General features: G+C 42.5%; 1 protein-coding gene across 1 annotated transcript in view; it reads left to right on the forward strand.

Annotated features, from left to right (window-relative positions):
• The window catches only part of CALCRL (calcitonin receptor like receptor), a 353836-nt gene that overhangs the window by 220255 nt on the left and 115090 nt on the right, over positions 1-18491 (forward strand). Inside the window, exons 5-6 of the mRNA XM_075317814.1 lie at positions 5244-5356; positions 11676-11767. Coding sequence (XP_075173929.1) covers positions 5244-5356; positions 11676-11767 — 205 coding nt within the window. The remainder of the gene's footprint in view (positions 1-5243; positions 5357-11675; positions 11768-18491) is intronic.

Here is an 18491-nt window from a genome sequence, read left to right on the forward strand (position 1 = left end):
GACTTGTAGGAACTGAACACAGGAAGTCAGAGGAGAGATTAACCCCATCAGAGCTGGAGCCAGCAATGACCGTGTGCTGCTAGTGCACAATGAAAGGTAATTTTGCTGAAAAAACATAATAGATGTGTTGAGGGGCACATATTAGCAAGATTTATCAGAAAAAAAAAAAATCAGTTTTGGTAACTGGACAACTTCTTTAAACCTTCTTTCCTCAAGACGTAGCGGATGCCCCCGTGTTCCAGTCGCAGGCCTAGGTATAAAAAGATCTTTGGAAAGGTCTCTGTACTGTCCCCTCATATATTTATACATTGTGATTAGATCCCCCCTAAGCCTTCGTTTTTCCAAACTAAATAACCCCAAGTTTAATAACCTGTCTTGGTATTGCAGCCCACCCATTCCTCTAATAATCTTGGTCGCTCTTCTCTGCACCCTCTCCAGTTCAGCTATGTCCTTCTTATATATCGGTGACCAGAATTGTACACAGTATTCTAAGTGCGGTCGCACTAGTGACTTGTACAGAGGTAGAACTATATTTTTTTCATGAACACTTATACCTCTTTTAATACATCCCATTATTTTATTAGCCCTGGCAGCAGCTGCCTGACACTGTCCACTAAAGTGAAGTTTACCATCCACCCATACACCCAAGTCTTTTTCTGTGTCTGTTTTACCCAGTGTTCTACAATTAAGTACATAATCATAAATGTTATTTCCTCTAGCCAAGTGCATGACCTTACATTTATCTACATTAAACTTCAATTGCCACTTCTCAGCCCAATCCTCCAATTTACATAAATCTCCCTGTAATATAAAATTATCCTCCTCTGTATTGATTACCCTGCAGAGTTTAGTATCACCTGCAAATATTGAAATTCTACTCCGCATGTCCCAAACAAGGTCATTTATAAATATGTTGAAAAGAAGCGGGCCCAATACTGACCCCTGTGGTACCCCACTATGAACTGAGACCCAGTCCGAGTACGTACCATTAATAACCACCCTTTGTTTCCTATCACTGAGCCAGTTTTTAACCCAGTTACGCATATTTTCCCCTATCCCCATTATTCTCATTTTATGTACCAACCTTTTGTGTGGCACCGTATCAAAAGCTTTTGAAAAGTCCATATACACAACATCCACTGCATTTCCCTGGTCCAGGCTTGAACTTACCTCTTCATAGAAGCTGATCAAATTAGTTTGACAGGATCGATCCCTCATAAACCCATGTTGATACTCTGTCATAAGGTTATTTTTCTTGAGATACTCCAGTATAGCATCTCTCAAGAAACCCTCAAGGATTTTACCAACCGTAGAGGTTAAACTTACCGGCCTATAATTTCCCGGCTCAGTTTTTGTCCCCTTTTTGAATATTGGCACCACATTTGCTATGCGCCAGTCCTGCGGTACCGACCCTGTTATTAAGAAATCTGAGAAGATTAAAAATAATGGTCTATCTATCACAGAACTCAATTCCTGTAGTACTCTGGGGTGTATGCCATCCGGGCCCGGAGATTTGTCAACCTTAGTGATTTCGAGGCGGCGGCGTACTTCCTGCTGGGTTAAGCAGGTAATATTCAAGGGTGAATTTATGGTATCACTGGTCATGTCATCTGCCATGGCATTTTCTTGTATAAAAACCGTAGAAAAAAAGTCATTCAGCAGGTTGGCTTTACCCTCATCCCCTTCCACCATTTCACCAAGACTATTTTTAAGGGGGCCAACACTATCGCTTTTCAGTTTTTTACTGTTTATGTAGTTAAAGAATATTTTAGGATTATTTTTACTTTCTCTCGCAATGAGTCTCTCTGTCTCAAACTTGGCTAACTTAATTTGCTTTTTACATATTTTATTTAATTTTCTATAATTATATAATGCCTCATCACTACCTACCCTCTTTAATTCTTTTAAGGCTTTCTGTTTTTCTTTTATTGCTTCCCTTACAGCTCTATTTAGCCATAGGGGTTTCCTCCTATTTCTAGCATGTTTGTTCCCATACGGTATATTTTCTGCACAAGCCCTATTCAGGATGCTCATAAAAGTCTCCCATTTGCTTTGTGTACTTTTATTACTTAGTACATCATCCCAGTTTATTGCACTAAGATCATCTCTCAACCGTTTAAAATTTGCTTTCCTGAAGTTTAGTGTCCTTGTAGCCCCTCTACTAGACATCTTACTAAAGAATACATGAAAACTTATTATTTTGTGATCACTATTCCCCAAGTAACCCCCAACTTCTATATTTGATATGCGGTCTGGCCTATTGGTTAGTACAAGGTCTAGTAGTGCTCCCCCTCTTGTGGGGTCCTGTACCATTTGTGAAAGGTAATTATCTTTCATTGTTATCAAAAATCTATTTCCTTTGCTGGAACTGCAAGTTTCTGTTCCCCAATTTATATCAGGATAGTTAAAGTCCCCCATAATAATTACCTCTCCGAGACTCGCTGCTTTATCAATTTACTTTATGAGGAGATTCTCTACCTCTTCCATAATATTCGGCGTCTTATAACACACCCCTATCAGTATTTTATTATTCATTCTCCCCCCCTTATCTCCACCCATAGGGACTCTACATTCTCAGTACCCTCACATATGTTGTCACGCAGGATGGGTTTTAAGGATGATTTTACATATAGACACACACCTCCCCCTCGCTTATTTGTACGGTCATTCCTGAATAGGCTATAACCCTGTAAATTAACAGCCCAGTCATAGCTCTCATCCAGCCATGTCTCTGATATCCCCACTATATCATAATTTTCTTCCAACAATATTAATTCTAATTCCTCCACCTTATTTTTGAGGCTTCGGGCATTAGTGTACATGCACGTTACGTATGACTCTGTACCTGTATTCCTGCTTACTGTATTAACTGTCCTAACCCTTCCCCCCGTACCACCCCCAATTTCATTACTTGTGCCCTGGTCACTATCTGCACTACATTCCCCTTCTATAAAGTGAATACCCTCCCCCCCCATTCCTAGTTTAAACACTCCTCCAACCTTCTAGCCATTTTCTGCCCCAGCAGAGCTGCACCTTCCCCATTAAGATGCAGCCCATCCCTAGCATAGAATCTGTAGCCAACTGAAAAGTCGGCCCAATTCTCCAGGAACCCAAAACCCTCTTTCCTACACCAATTCCTGAGCCACCTGTTAACCTCCCTGATCTCTCTTTGCCTCTCTGGTGTGGCCCGTGGCACAGGTAGTATTTCCGAAAATACCACCTTTGAGGTCCATGCTTTAAGCTTACAACCTAATTCCCTGAAATCATCTTTAAGGACCTTCCACCTACCTCTAACTTTGTCATTTGTGCCAATGTGTACAATGACCGCTGTGTCCTCCCCAGCCCCTCCCAGTAATCTGTCAACCCGATCAGCGATGTGCCGAACTTGAGCGCCAGGAAGACAACACGCTGTTCGGCGATCCCTGTCTTTGTGACAGATTGCCCTATCTGTCCCCCTAATAATTGAGTCCCCCACTACCAGTACCTGTCTTGCCTGCCCTGCACTCCTATTCCCCCCCTTACTGGAGCAGACACTCCTCTGGCGTTCAGAGGTCATGCCTTGCTGCAGCAATGCTACCCCTGTAATGACATCCCCCTCATCTGCCAAGTTTGCAAACCTATTGGGGTGTGTCAGTTCAGGACTAGCCTTCCTAGTACTTTTCCCTTTACCCCCCTTTCTAACTGTCACCCAACTACCTACCTCACCGTCCTGCCGCTCCCTACTACGATCCTCCCCCACATCTGACCCAGCAAGCTGCTGCTCAGTGAGCAGCACACTCCTTTCCATATTGCTAATGCATCTCAGAGTTGCCAGCTGCTCATTTAGATCCAGTATCTGGGCTTCCAAATGTGCAACTTGCGCACATCTCGAACAACAGTATGCACCCTCGAACGGCTTTTCAAGGACTGCATACATGAGACAAGATGTACACTGGATTGCATTAGCAATAGTGGAGCACATTTTCTAATGGGGATAGCACTAAACAAATGTTAAGTAATTTAACAACTAAATACAAACAATTCTACTCTCACTAACTTTTGCTCACACTTTGCTCACTCACACTCACAATGAAGAAGACTGGCTTTCAGAAGTCTTCCTTCCGGCTGTAACGGCCAAAACCCGGTTCTCCTTGAGCTCGCTGTGACTCTTCACTTATCCCAGAAGGCACTGGGAATATGCAAATTATCCTCGCAAGACTCCTTCCCTGGCTTTTACACAGAAGAAAATTTGTGAGATGCAGAACAACTGAAAAGATGCTGGAAGACTGCCTGACGCCATCTGTCAAGCATGGTTGAGGTAATATGATGGTCTGGGGTTGCTTTGGTGCTGGTAAAGTGGGAGATTTGTACAAGGTAAAAGGAATTTTGAATAAGGAAGGCTATCACTCCATTTTGCCATACCCTGTGGACAGCGCTTGATTGGAGCCAATTTCATCCTACAACAGGACAATGACCCAAAGCACACCTCCAAATTATGCATGAACTATTTAGGGAAGAAGCAGGCAGCTGGTATTCTATCTGTAATGGAGTGGCCAGCCCAGTCACCAGATCTCAACCCTATTGAGCTGTTGTGGGAGCAGCTTGACCGTATAGTGCGCAAAAAGTGCCCATCAAGCCAATCCAACTTGTGAGAGGGGTTTCTAGAAGCATGGGGTGAAATATCTCCAGATTACCTCATCAAATTAACAGCTAGAATGCCAAAGGTCTGCAAAGCTGGAATTGCTGCAAAGGAGCATTCTGTGACCAAAGCAAAGTGTGAAGAGAAAATTATTATTTCAAGTAAAAATTATTATTTCTACCTCGTCAATGTCTGGACTATATTTTCTATTCATTATGCAACTCATTTGATAAATAAAAGTATGATTTTTCATAGAAAAGACAAAATTGTCTGTGTGACCCCAAACTTTTGAAATGTAGTGTATATATAATTTTAGAATTTCACTCACTGGTTTCATGGAAAGCAAACCAGACTTTGCCAGATTTTCTTTCCCTTTGAGCCCAATACAGGTGTTTCTTTCACTTATCACTAGATGCCCTCATACAGCTGCATAAAATACATTTATAAAAGAGTATTTGTACTTATTGTCAAATACTCATAGTTTACTCCAGGGTATGATTAAATGTTGCCTGCACTGATAACACAGAAAATTAAATTTTAGATGCACAAGCATAAGCGTAAACAATATTCTTTTTAATGGATTTTTTTTATAGTATTTTGTAACTCTTTTATTTTTTCTACTTAGAGAAAGTTACAAAGCATTGCGACACAAATGGATACTGGTTCAGGCATCCCGACAGTAACAGGACATGGACAAACTATACACAATGCAATTCTTTCACAATAGAAAGAGTAAAGGTAGGAATGCTTTCAAATAAACTAACTTTTTAATGTTAATGGAATCCTTACCATACATACAGAACACAAGAGGTGCTGTGTTATACATACAGTCACATTATTTTCTTCAAGCACCAATGGTACCAAGAATTCAATAAATATAAGAATATCATATACAGTTAGGTCCAGAAATATTTGGTCAGTGATGCAAGGTTTGGCATTTCAGCTGTTCCCACAACCTATTCAAGATACAGTTAGTTATAAAATAAATAAGGGCTTAAACTGCAGACTCACAGCTATAATTTGATGGTATTCATATCCTAATGGAAGTATATAATATACAGTTGTGCCCAAAAGTACACACACCGGCAGATTTTTTGCTTTGTTGGCCTTTTTTCAGAGAATATGAATGATAACATATAAAATATTTTTTCCACTCATGGTTAGTGGTTGGGTGAAGCCATTTATTGTCAAACTACTGTGTTTTTCTCTTTTTAAATTATAATGACAAACAAAACATACAAATTACCCTGATCAAAAGTTCACAAACCCTGGTGCCTGATAACATGCACAGAAGTTGACACAAATGGGTTTGTATGGCTAATAAAGATAACAGTGATTCACCAGCAAATACTATGGGAAAAAAAAATGCTGTGCGCACTATGCGGATTTTGACAGCTGCATGTTTTGCTGCGGGAATCCCGCAGCAAAAACAATTGCATGTCACTTCTTTTCCGCAGAGAGCTGCGGGATTTCACTCCATTGACTGTAATGTAATTGTGAAATCCCGCAGGGAATAACGGAGGCAGCAAATTCTGTGCGGTTCATTTCATTTTCCTGCGTTATTCCCTGCAGTATTTTGCGTTTTCGGGACATAATGTTCATCCCTGCCCCAGCGTTTTGCAGGGAAGTGATGTCATTATGACAGGAAGAGGAAGCGGAGCAGAGAGTAAGCACACACACAGATCACACACAGACACGGACATATAGAATGCACATAGAAATCAAACGTACATATAAAAATAAAAAAACAAACAAAAAAAAAACGTGGGCTCCGCTGTATTTTTACCATCCAGCCAAGGTAAACACACAGTGGCGGCCCGGTATTCTCAGGCTGGGGAGGGCGAGGGACATGGTTAATTCCCCCCCCCCCCGCAGCCGAGAATATCAGCCCGAAGCTGCCCCGGGACTGTCACATCCATTATGCGACAGTCCCGGAGTGTCCCCTGCTCTTCCAGATTGCTGTGATGCGGTGGCAATCCAGGTAATAAGGAGTTAAATGGCAGCGGATCGCTGCCATTTAAGTCCAGGCTTAATCATGGCAGCGTCTATGAGACAGCTTTCATGATTAACCTGTAAGTAAAGTGAATAAACACATACCATGAAAAATCCTTTATTTTAAATAAAACACAAAAAAGCCCCCTTTATTAACCCCTCCCAACACACAGCTCCGGCGTAATCCACGCAGATCCCACGACGCTTGCATCCAGCCGCGACTGACACACTGTACTGAATGCAGCCTCGTAACGAGACAGACTGCAGAGGTAATTACCGGTCATTTCTCATGGCCGGTAATGTGAGCACACTACCGCTTGGCAGAACTGACTCTATCTAGTGTTTGATCAGTCCTCTATCTATTGATTATCTATCTATCTATTATCTATCTATCTATCCCTTTATTCATTATCTATCTATCTATCTATTATATATCTATCTATCCATTATCTATATATCTATCTATCTATCTATCCCTCTATCTATTCTTCTATCCATTATCTATCTATCTAGCTATCTTATCTCAGAAGGAAATTACTTTTTTTTTCAACGTGCTTTATTACATTGAATGCATTAAAACACATGTACCAACCTGCGGAAAAAACGCAGCAAAACGCATGCGGATTTCGGTGCGTTTTTTTTTTTCGTTTTTTTTTCTGCGGGTGCGGAAATCTTTCAGTGCCTGCGGAATTTTCTTAAGAAAATTTCATTTTCTGGTGCGCACAGGGCCTAAACCCTAAGGCTATGTGCGCACGTTGCGTACTGTCCCTGCAGAAATTTCTGCAGCGATTTGAACAGCACACGTGCGCTTCAAATCGCTGCAGAAAGAGTCTGTAATGGGAAAAAAAAAAGCCGATTCCATGCGCTCTGACTGCAGCCCCTCCCATAGACAGGGCGGGGGATGCATGCAGAGCGCATGAAAGAAGGGACATGTCACTTCTTAGAACGCGCGCTTCGGGCAGCAGCCGAAGCGCTGCGCTCTAATACGCCACGTGCGCACGTCTCCTGCATAATCTTCATAGATTATGCTGGGGACGCAGGACGCATGCAGTTACGCTGCGGTGCAGATCGCAGCGTAACTGCATGCAAATACGCAACGTGCGCACATAGCCTAACTGTTTTAATTTCTATTTTATAAATCAATAGTACACATGAAAATAAGCAACTCTGTAATATCTTATCACTTAAATCTGATTCTTTCTCTGAGAGAATTGATCACTTATCAAGATTCTCAATTCTGAGGTAAAATCTGTATTCAGTGAAGACTTTGCCATTACTGAGATAGGAGATGAGCGTTGTTACTGAGGAGCTTCTATGACGGTGGGAGGAGGAAGGAGCTAGATGAAAAGCCGCTATATTCCATGCATCACTCCATTGTTCCTGCTAATTGGTACAGCCCTCCATTAGCTCTAAATTTGTAACAATTACCACAGCATCCAAGGCACCGAAACTCCCTTTCTATTTAGAATAAATGTTTATTGGTTCCAGCTAGGGTTAAGCAAGTAACTAACTATTCATACTTGCTAGCTCATAATGAGTACTGTCTAATACTCGCGTATTTGTTCCGAATAGCTTGTGCAATGCAAGTCAATGGGGAAAAACTCTCAAACTAACGAGTAACCTGAATGCCGCACTATTCGTGCAAATAGTGCAGAATTCAGGTTTCTCGTTACTTTGCATCTTTTCCACATTGATTTGCATTGCACACGCTATGCTGAATGAATACGCGAGTATTAGACAGTATGAGTATAGAGAGTACGAATAGTTGGGTACTCGCTCAACTCTATTCCCAGCATACACAGAGGAAAAATATGCAACATTTCAACCAATGCAGGGCTTTTTTTCAAGCCATTAAAGGTGTACCTAATCACAATACACAGGAAGACAGTGCTTTATATGGAGGTATGGTTGCAGGTCACTTCCATTAGCCCCTTCTACAGATCCAGCATCCATTGTCATGACAATACTAAATACAAATAAAATCACAGTTAACCCCTTCACGACCCATGACAGATATATCCGTCATGGATCATGTGAGGTTAATCCCCGCCCCCTGCCGTGGGCAGGCCGCGGCGATCCGCACACACATCAGCTGATTTCAACAGCTGACATGTGTGCCTGCAAGTTACGAGTGGAAATTGCTTTCCACCCGCAACTTTTAACCCCTTACATCTCGCTGCCAAAATCTGGCAGCGAGATGTATATGCGCGCGGCCATGCGGCTGTCCCCACCGGAAGTCACGTTCGTGGTCACGTGACTTCTGGTGGTTTCCATGGTAGCACAGGGTCATGTGATAACGCCTGTAGCTAACATGAGTCACTTTCTCTCAGTTCCGGCATAGTTCCGGGATTGAGAGTAAAGCAGCATATCTGCAGTTCTCAGCTCTGTAGCTGAGATCTACAGATATGGCAGAGTGATCAGAATGCTGATCCTTATACTCCCCTAGGGGGACTAGTAAAATTAAAAAAAAGTAAAAAAAAAAGGTTTAAAAAAAATTCAATTCACCCCCCCTTTCGCCCCATTGAAAATTAAAGGGTTAAAAAATATACACATATTTGGTATCACCGCGTTCAGAAATGCCCGATCTATCAAACTGTAAAATCAATTAATCTGATCGGTAAACGGCGTAGCGGCAAAAAAATTCCAAACGCCAAAATTACATTTTTTTTTGTTGCTGCAAGTTTTGCACAAAATGCAATAACATGCGATCAAAACGTAGCATCTGCGCAAAAATGGTACCATTAGAAACATCAGCTCGAGACCCAAAAAATAAGCCATCACTGAGCCATAGATCCCGAAAAATGAGAACGCTGTGGGTTTTGGAATATAGCGCAAAATGTGCGTCACTTTTATTGGACAAACTTGTGATTTTTTTTTAACCCCTTAGATACAAGTAAACCTATACATGTTTGGTGTCTACAAACTCGCACCGACCTCAGGCATCACAACGACACATCAGTTTTACCATATAGTGAACATGGTGAATAAAAATCCCAAAAACTATTGTGCGATCACACTTTTTTTTGCAGTTTTTCCACACTTGGAATTTTTTTGCTGTTTTCCAGTACACTATATGGTAAAACTTATGGTTTCATTTAAAAGTACAACTCCTCCCGCCGCAAAAAAACAAGCCCTTATATGGTAAGAATGACAGAAAAATAAAAAAGTTACGGCTCTTGGAAGAAGGGAAGCAAAAAAAACAAAACGGAAAAACTGAAAACTCCCTGGGGCTGAAGGGGTTAAAAACATGAACACAGAACATCACTTAGCAATGGCAAGTTGTCGCATACCACTTATCTTCATGGAATAAGGTCCTCTCAAAACAAAAAATAGTATTAGATTGGCATAAAGAGACAAAGGGTGAATATCCATTTTGTATTAACAGTAGGCGCATGACTCTAAATACAGCAACACAATGGGGCAAAGTGCAGCAATAAAAGTTACATATCCTTAAAGGACTGCACAAGCCCTAATTCAGGATACTATTAGTATGATAAACCACAACTACGGCTTATTTTTGAAGTAGAGCTTCTATTTTACGCATACTCCAAAAAAGGCCAAAGAATCCTGCTAGGGTTTATTTTTAAGGTTGGTCTTATTTTCGGGGCAACACAGTGGACTCTCATCATTAACAACTATCTAAGGAATGGGAAAGTCTTCACTGAATACAGATTTTACCTCCGAATTAAGAATATTGATAAGGATTGGACAAATCTGTCCACGAAAGAAGCTGATGTCCCTGATAAGATCATCACAAAGTTGCTTATTTTCATGTGTACTAATGAATTATGAAATAAAAATAAACTGACAGACTTTAAGGGAAGGCATGTGACCTGACCTCTACATCAGTCTCCTTTGATTGAAAAACACTGATGTTGTAATAGATCATTCAGTGCGTATCTGAAACGCAGTCTGCCTGTGTTAGCGACTACGAAATGACCACCAATCTAAATATTTACAGATCGGCGGTCGTAAAGGAATCTTTAAGCAGGAAAAATATACACATATATAGGTTGGTCATAGATGTATAATATATTGGTTGAAGTACCTTTTTCGATGGGATCCGCCAACCATCTGTGTATAACAGACTCCAAACCTTCCCCCTTCAGCAGAGGTTGGAGGAGATGAGGATCAGACAGTTGGATTTACTAAATTTATTCTTGGGAAGATAAACTGCTACTTAAAGAACAGAGTTGTACAGTATGAAGAAGTGTAAACAATAAAGTGAAGAAGGCACTTTAGGGAGTATTTTGTTCCTGTCATGTCTCCACCAGAGTCCGCCTGTGACTTCTGCTTCGATCACCAAGCGCCGCCGTATTTCCGCCGTGGACAATGCTGGTGCTAGGGGAGGAGTCAGTGCTAGTGTGCAGGCTCCACCCATCCACTATGCTGGGTTTCCCTGGGACCTGCAGTACCACTGGCTGACTGTAGTGTCGTGTGTCTTCCAGCTGAAGTTACCACCTTTCAGCCAATGGGGAGACACCACACCCTTCTTATTCACCCTCCTGTCTGCTGGTCGCCGTCACATATAGTCTTGTAGTATACTGCTTGTCTCTGGTTCGCACCCTGCTCCTGAACTTCTGATCCCCGTGTTTTGACCTCTGCCTGTTCTGACTACTCTCCTGCCTGCCGTGTTTTGTACTTCGCTGCCCTCTCCGGTTTTGACCTTAGCCTGATTTCCTGACCACCCTCTTTGCCTGCCGATTTTGTTCCTTTTTGTGCGTCCTGGTTTGGACCCTGCCTGACGACTACTCTTTCCTGGATTTGCAGCTTTCCATAGGCAGTGATCCTCTGGACCTTATTGTAATTCCAGATCCCTGTATAGGGGTTAAAGGGTTTTGGGGTTCTTGGGATCCTGCTGAGTAGGCAGCTAGCCTCTAGTCTGTCCGTAACAGCCATCCTGAGTATGTGGTCCCGGGCAGACGTTACAACTCCCTTCACATAACTGATTAACATTGAATGCCTATCTTAAATAGAGAATTGTAAAATATTAAAATAACTCCTTTACATGATATTTTTCTGATTACTGTATCCTAATTCTTATGATAATATTTATCTTTTATAGACAGCCCTTAATTTGTTCTACTTGACCATTATTGGACATGGATTGTCTGTGGTATCTCTTCTGATATCTTTAGGAATTTTCTTTTACTTCAAGTAAGTGATTATATATGATTGTTAATGTAACAAATCTATTTTATTATTAATTCTTAATGACTTGGTTCCTAGTAATAATTCTTCTGGTATAAAGTTTCTAGATACTTTATGGATTCCCCTTGGGCCAAGGCTATGTTTTTTTGTTTTGTTGAAATTAATGCAACATTGGCTTAGGACAGCTAATTTAGCATATCTCATGACTATGTTTTACAACATGTTATTATTAAAGGGGGGCTGTTCACTACTCAGACATCCCCTTCTCAATCCCTATGTTTTCTCCCAACAAATTAACAACAGATGCTGTCACTCTTTCAGCAGTTTTGGTACTGCTTCTGTTGGGGATCACGTGACATTATTATGTCACACGATTTCCGGGAAAGCCATTGCCAACACTGAAAGGGAGGAGGTGAGAGTGAAGCACCGATAATTGGGCAGAGGGATCATGCAACATAATGTCATGAGAGACCGTGCCGACACAGCTGGAACGGTGCCAGCACTAGAAGTTGGTAGAGATGTTGTTCTTCTGTTAAGGGAAAACATAGGGATTGAGAAGGGGTTGTCCATCGGACAACCCCTTTTCTATTCAGGCAGACATGGCTAATTTTCTGTAAACTAAAATCAATTTCCAAATTACAAAGACTGTGAATTCTAGAATTATTGGCCAACGAATGGCAGAAACAATCATAAAACAAAATATACAATACATGTGAAATTATATACCTTTTATCAACATTCAATATGAGAAAACCTAAAAACTATCAACAGATGGAAAATTGTTCCTAAAAAAAAAAATCAATAGTTTGTTAAAATTACTCCTAAAGGGGTTGTCCCTTTGCGGAGATACTGGTACTAGGGTGCAGTTTGAGATATATATATATATATATATATATATATATATATAATCAATCAATGTGTGTGTATATGTATGTATGTATGTGTGTGTGTGTGTGTGTATACATATATATATAAAAAAGTATATATAAAAAAGTATTTAACTCACCGTTACCGGGTCCACTGCTCAATCTCCACTACTGCTCTTGTAGTCTGATATTGGCTGCACCGCTCAAGGCATGATGACATTGTGACAGCCAATTGGTGATGTAGATGTAAAGCGCGCAGAGCCACTGAGCTCACTGACTAACAGGCTACCTACGTGCCTTCAACGGTGCAACTAATATCAGATACCGGGAGCAGAAAAGGAGAATTAGTGGTGAACCAGGGGACAAACTGTACCAGGGGACTGGGATTTCTGATAGGGGACAACCCGTTTAAAGTATTCCTGTTATTTTAGGTGATTATTTTAGAATAAGTCATCATGTAAATGTGAATATGAATTCATTTTTTTGTGGGCAGGACATGATTTAAATCTACATTTCTTACCATTTTTCCCCTCTTCAGTGTTTGATTCAAAATATGAAGCCTGAAGAAGGGAAACTGTCCCAGCATCTGGTGTCTAGCCACTGGTTGGCATATCTCATAGCAGCTAGTGGGTAGATACCAGTTGCTATAATGTGTCTCATATTCTGTATACAGAGACATAAGGGAAGTCTATTTTGCTGGCTCTTTGTAGCATAATGAAGCAGTACTGTGCAATGTAGCTGTGAATCCAACACTGAGGGGACATAAAACATTTACCAAAAAGCAGCAGCCCCATCTGGGTGAATCTGTCTCTTGCTCCTTTTTCCTCCTCTCCCTCCCTTTACATATACTTCTATAGGCAGCTGTAATCTGAACCCTTTGTGAGCTGGAAGTGAACAAGACAGATTTCAACAATGTTTGAGGTAATTATCAGTCAATAAAGCAGGGAAAGGTGACAAAATGAATCATAGGTGGAGAAAAAAAAAGCCTATTTCCCTTATACAATATATTTTAAAATTTAGTATTTTTGCTAGTAGTATTGCTTTATGCAAAGTTTATTGAAATGGCAGTGACAATTTAGGGCAAAACGAATGAGATTTTGCAACGGTTTTAACCCATTCAAGTACAGGGGACAAACCACAAGTAAAAATGCATAGAAAAGTATTTATGCAGCATCTACTCTGGTTTCTTGTGGCAGAAAAATCCAAAGCTCAATTTGTGCATATAGCACCAGTGAGGTCGTTCTGGGATTGTATCTCACCTCATGAGGTGGATTCTTGATGTCCTTGGTCCAGATGAGCAGTTGTTAGTGAAGGGGATGGTCTACCTGGAACAATAGGAGGCAGATGTGGATGGACAGTAACTGAAGGAACTAGACCTGGAAACATGGAAACTGATGAAGCGGAGTTGAAGCTAAGGCAACAGATGTAGCAAAGTTGTAATGCACAAGGAAGCTGAGTAGACGCAGGAATGAGGAACTGGTGTGGCATCTGCGTTGAACACAACGTTCAGAGGCAAAGCTGGTCACGTGGAGTAGCAGAGTCAACTCATCATTGAAGAACAGAACTAGCAGATCTGAGCTTCACAGGAGGTTTAGAGACAGAGTTGGCACAGTGGGCACAGTGATATAGCAGAGGTGAGATTGCAGGAAAATTCAATATTGTAGAGAGAGCACAGCAATATACAAGATTTTACTCAGCAACATAACAGAACTGAGTTTGCCTACTAGTGTCATAATAGCATAATGGTGCCTCCCAAGGGTGCCTTCTATTTTTTAATTGAATCTGTCACAAGGTTATTTCTGAAGTAGTAAGTAGGGACAGAAACCCTGATAGCTGGGTACCTTAGTGCTTCTACATGTAGTTTTGATAAAACTCTGCTTTATCTACTGGCACAGCAGAATAGCAAATTTGAATGAGCAATGTAGCAGAGCTGAATATGCCGCAGAGTCTAATATTGCAGACCTGGTGTCAGAGTTCCGGGATTTCCAGTTTGCTTCTGAAGGATCTTGCCCTTTTGTTAACATGGAGTTTTCTGTTCTGTTGCCCTACTTCCTGTTCATCTGTTTAAAAGCCCGCCCCTAAGCTTAGTCTAGTTGCTTGAGTATACTGCTTACTGTCTACTCCTGCCCTGCTGCTCTTGGTTCCTGATTGCTATTTTGGATCCTGTTGAAACACCCGACACCGGCTTTGGACTTCACCTGGTCTCAGCAAGCTGTGCCCTCGCTGGTCCCGGACTCCGTCTGCCGTCTCTAGTCGGCACTTCTGCCCGGTTCCTTCCGTTTCATATCCACCCTAGGACTCACATCACGTACGGACATTTTTGGACTATACCTGTTGCCCTTTCGTGTCCTGGCTGCTGCGCATTTAGGCCTTCTGGGGTGATCGCCAGACAGCCCCTGTATAGGGGATCACTCCTGGTGGTCTCCCTGGGTGAGTCCGGTGCGTGGCCCCGGGAATTCCCCTTTGTTCCGAACCTTGCAGGTATTTACTGTGTTTATGTTCTACTGTGTTTATGTTCTGTTCTGTGTACATATTGTTGGTTGCATATTATAAAACGTCTTTGCACCAAGAACCCGTCTCTGGTTGTCATTGCCCTAACGCAATCGAAATCCTCAGTTCATACAATAGTATTACACCTGGCACAGGAAAGAGCAATAACATAGAAGGGAATAGGATCCGGCACAAATTCCTTGTTTAAGATAAAATCATCACATTCTTTATTCCAAAAGTTTTAAAATCGCATGAAGACCGAAAAACAGTATTATAACATGGAGATGCTTAACGCGTTTCGGACTACAGGTATAAAAACAAAAGAGTCCTTAATCATAAGTATCATAATACTGTTTTTCGGTCTTCATGCGATTTTAAAACTTTTGGAATAAAGAATGTGATGATTTTATCTTAAACAAGGAATTTGTGCCGGATCCTATTCCCTTCCATGTTATTTATCTGCAGCTGGTTGGAACTTACCAGCGGATGCCGAGCACCCAGGATATCCAGCAGTCCGGGCAGCAGGTGAGCTGAAAAATCCTTTTTTCTCTACAAGAAAGAGCAACGTTGACTCAGCAGTGTTAAAGAGGTGGTTCACTAAGTTTTCTAAGCCACATTGATATAATGTTGAGAAACAAGGCTTCTCTCAAATACCTTGTATTGGCAATATAGTACCTGTGAGCGGCGCTATTGTGCTGATCCCCCATCTCGTGACCCACAGGCTCTGGGACCTATGATGTCTGGTGATGTCATGTCAACTTCCTGTTGACCCAACATCTCCGCGGCCAGCCGCAGCCTCCATGAGTGACTGGGCTCTGGGCAGTGTTTCACTGCTTGTCATAGCCCAGCGTTACAGCCCAACATCTCGCGCACTCTCCTACACTGCAGAGCGCTGAAAGCAGTAGCGATGCTGGGCTGTGATGAGAGGTGAAACCCTGCCCACAGCCCATTAACTCACGGAGACTGGGGCAGGCCATAGTGATGTCAGGTCAACTGGAAGTTGACGTGACATGATCGGATATCAGAGGTCACGGAGCCCGGTGGTCACACAATGGGGTTGAGCAGTCCGCAATAGCGCTGCTCAAACGCACTATTGCCAACACAAGGTATTAGAGAGAAGCCTTGTTTCTCAATGCTATATCAATGTGGATTGGAAAAATAAGTAGTGAACCAACCCATTTAAAGGGCTGAGTGAGCGTTCAAGGTAGCGCTCAGGACGCCAACTATATAAGTATTCAGGCAGTGCCCCTCAATGTAGTTGAGCTGAGTTTGTAGCAGAATCAAATATTGCAGAGTTGGCATCGCAGAACAGAGAGCCAGCCTAGGTGGCTTCAGAGAATGGTGCAGCAACACAATGTGCTAAGGAGCAGGGTTAGCCGAAAGTAGAGGAATATATAATGTATAAGCAAGAAAGCATGACGCTGTTGAAAATGTACAAGAAATATAATATATATATATATACAGTGGAACCTCGCTTAACGAGTAACCCACTTAACGAGTATTTCGCTTAACAAGCAAAGCTTTCTGTAAATTTGTAACCCGCTTTACGAGAAAGCTTTGCTGTAAATTTCTCACCGCACACACTTCCGGTTTCGTACATCCACCGCACTCTAACCCGCACTTGCAGTCCGCACAAGCACACACAAACACACACAAACACACACAAACACACACACACGCACTCACACACATACAGTATTATGCTCAGCTTACCTTCCGTTCCACCGCCGGCCTCATGGTTCTTGTAGTCCGCCGGCTCATTGCAGCGTCCTTGCGGCGAGCTACAAGACCCAGGAGGCCGGCGATGGAACGGAAGGTAAGGTGAGCATATAATATAATATAGTATACCTTCCGTTTCATCGCCGGCCTCCTGGGTCCTGTAGTTCGCCGCTCCGCTCCACTCCAGGCTGTGCATCGGCAACCATAGCGACGAAGCATGAAGTTCCTCTGCCACCGCTACTCAAAGGCAGCGCACTGGCCAGTCAGAGGCAAGCGTCTCCTGCCTTTGACGTCAGCACGCTGGCAGCGGAGGTTCCTCCCTCGTCGTTATGGTAACCCGATACACAGCCCATACTAGCGAACAGCAAGTCCCAGCAGACCGGCGAGGGAACGGACGGTAAGGTGAGCATAATATGTGCGTGTGCATGCTTGCTTGTGTGTTTGTATATATGTATATATATATATATATATATATATATATATATATATATGTGTATACAGTGGTACCTCGCTTAACGAGTAACCCTCTTAACGAGAATTTCGCTTAACAAGCAAAGCTTTCTGTAAATTTGTAACCCGCTTTACGAGAAAGCTTTGCTGTACGAGCGAAATTCTCACCGCACACACTTCCGGTTTCGTCCATCCACCACACTCTGACCTGCACTTGCAGCCCACACAAACACACACATGCACGCACAAACATACACATGTACTCACAAACACACACAAACACACACACACACACACACGCACGCACATACAGTATTATGCTCACCTTACCTTCCGTTCCACCGCTGGTCTGATGGTTCTTGTAGTTCCCGGGTACATCGCGGCATCCTCGCGGCGAACTAAAAGACCCAGGAGGCCTGCGATGGAACGGAAGGTAAGGTGAGCATATAATATAACATAATATGTTTACCTTTCGTTTCAGCGCCGGCCTCCTGGGTGCTGTAGTGCACCGCGCCGCTCCAGTCCACGGTGTGTATCTGCATCCATAGCGACGAGGGAGGAACTTCCTGTCACCGCTAATGAAAGGCAGAGCGCTGGCCAATCAGAGGCAAGTGGCTCTGCCTTTGACGTCAGCGCTCTGGCCGGGAAGTTCCTGCCTCGTCGTTATGGTAACGCGTTACACAGCCCGGCCCCGTACCAGAGAACAGCAAGTCCCAGTAGACCGGTGATGGAACGGAAGGTAAGGTGAGCATATAATATGCGTGTGTGCATGTGTGTCTGTGTGAGTTTGTGTGAGTTTGTGTGAGTTTGTGTGAGTTTGTGTGAGTTTGTGTGAGTTTGTGTGTATTTGTGCATGTGTGGAATGATAGAATAGGAGACCAGGATGGGACATTTTAGAAGTTGTGGAACGGATCGTCAGCATTGCAATGATTTCCTATGGGAAATCTTGCTCTGCTGAACGAGTACTTTGATTAACAAGCACAGTCCCAGAACGGATTGTTCTCGTTAAGCACGGTACCACTGTGTATATATGTATGTATACATACATGTATATATACAGTACAGACCAAGAGTGTGGACACACCTTCTAATCTTTAGAACAACTGCTAAGAGGAGACTTTGTGAAGCAGGCCTTCATGGTAAAATAGCTGCTAGGAAACCACTGCTAAGGACAGGCAACAAGCAGCAGAGACTTGTTTGGACAC

Source organism: Anomaloglossus baeobatrachus, chromosome 7, assembly GCF_048569485.1.
Source record: "Anomaloglossus baeobatrachus isolate aAnoBae1 chromosome 7, aAnoBae1.hap1, whole genome shotgun sequence".
Lineage (NCBI taxonomy): Eukaryota > Metazoa > Chordata > Amphibia > Anura > Aromobatidae > Anomaloglossus > Anomaloglossus baeobatrachus.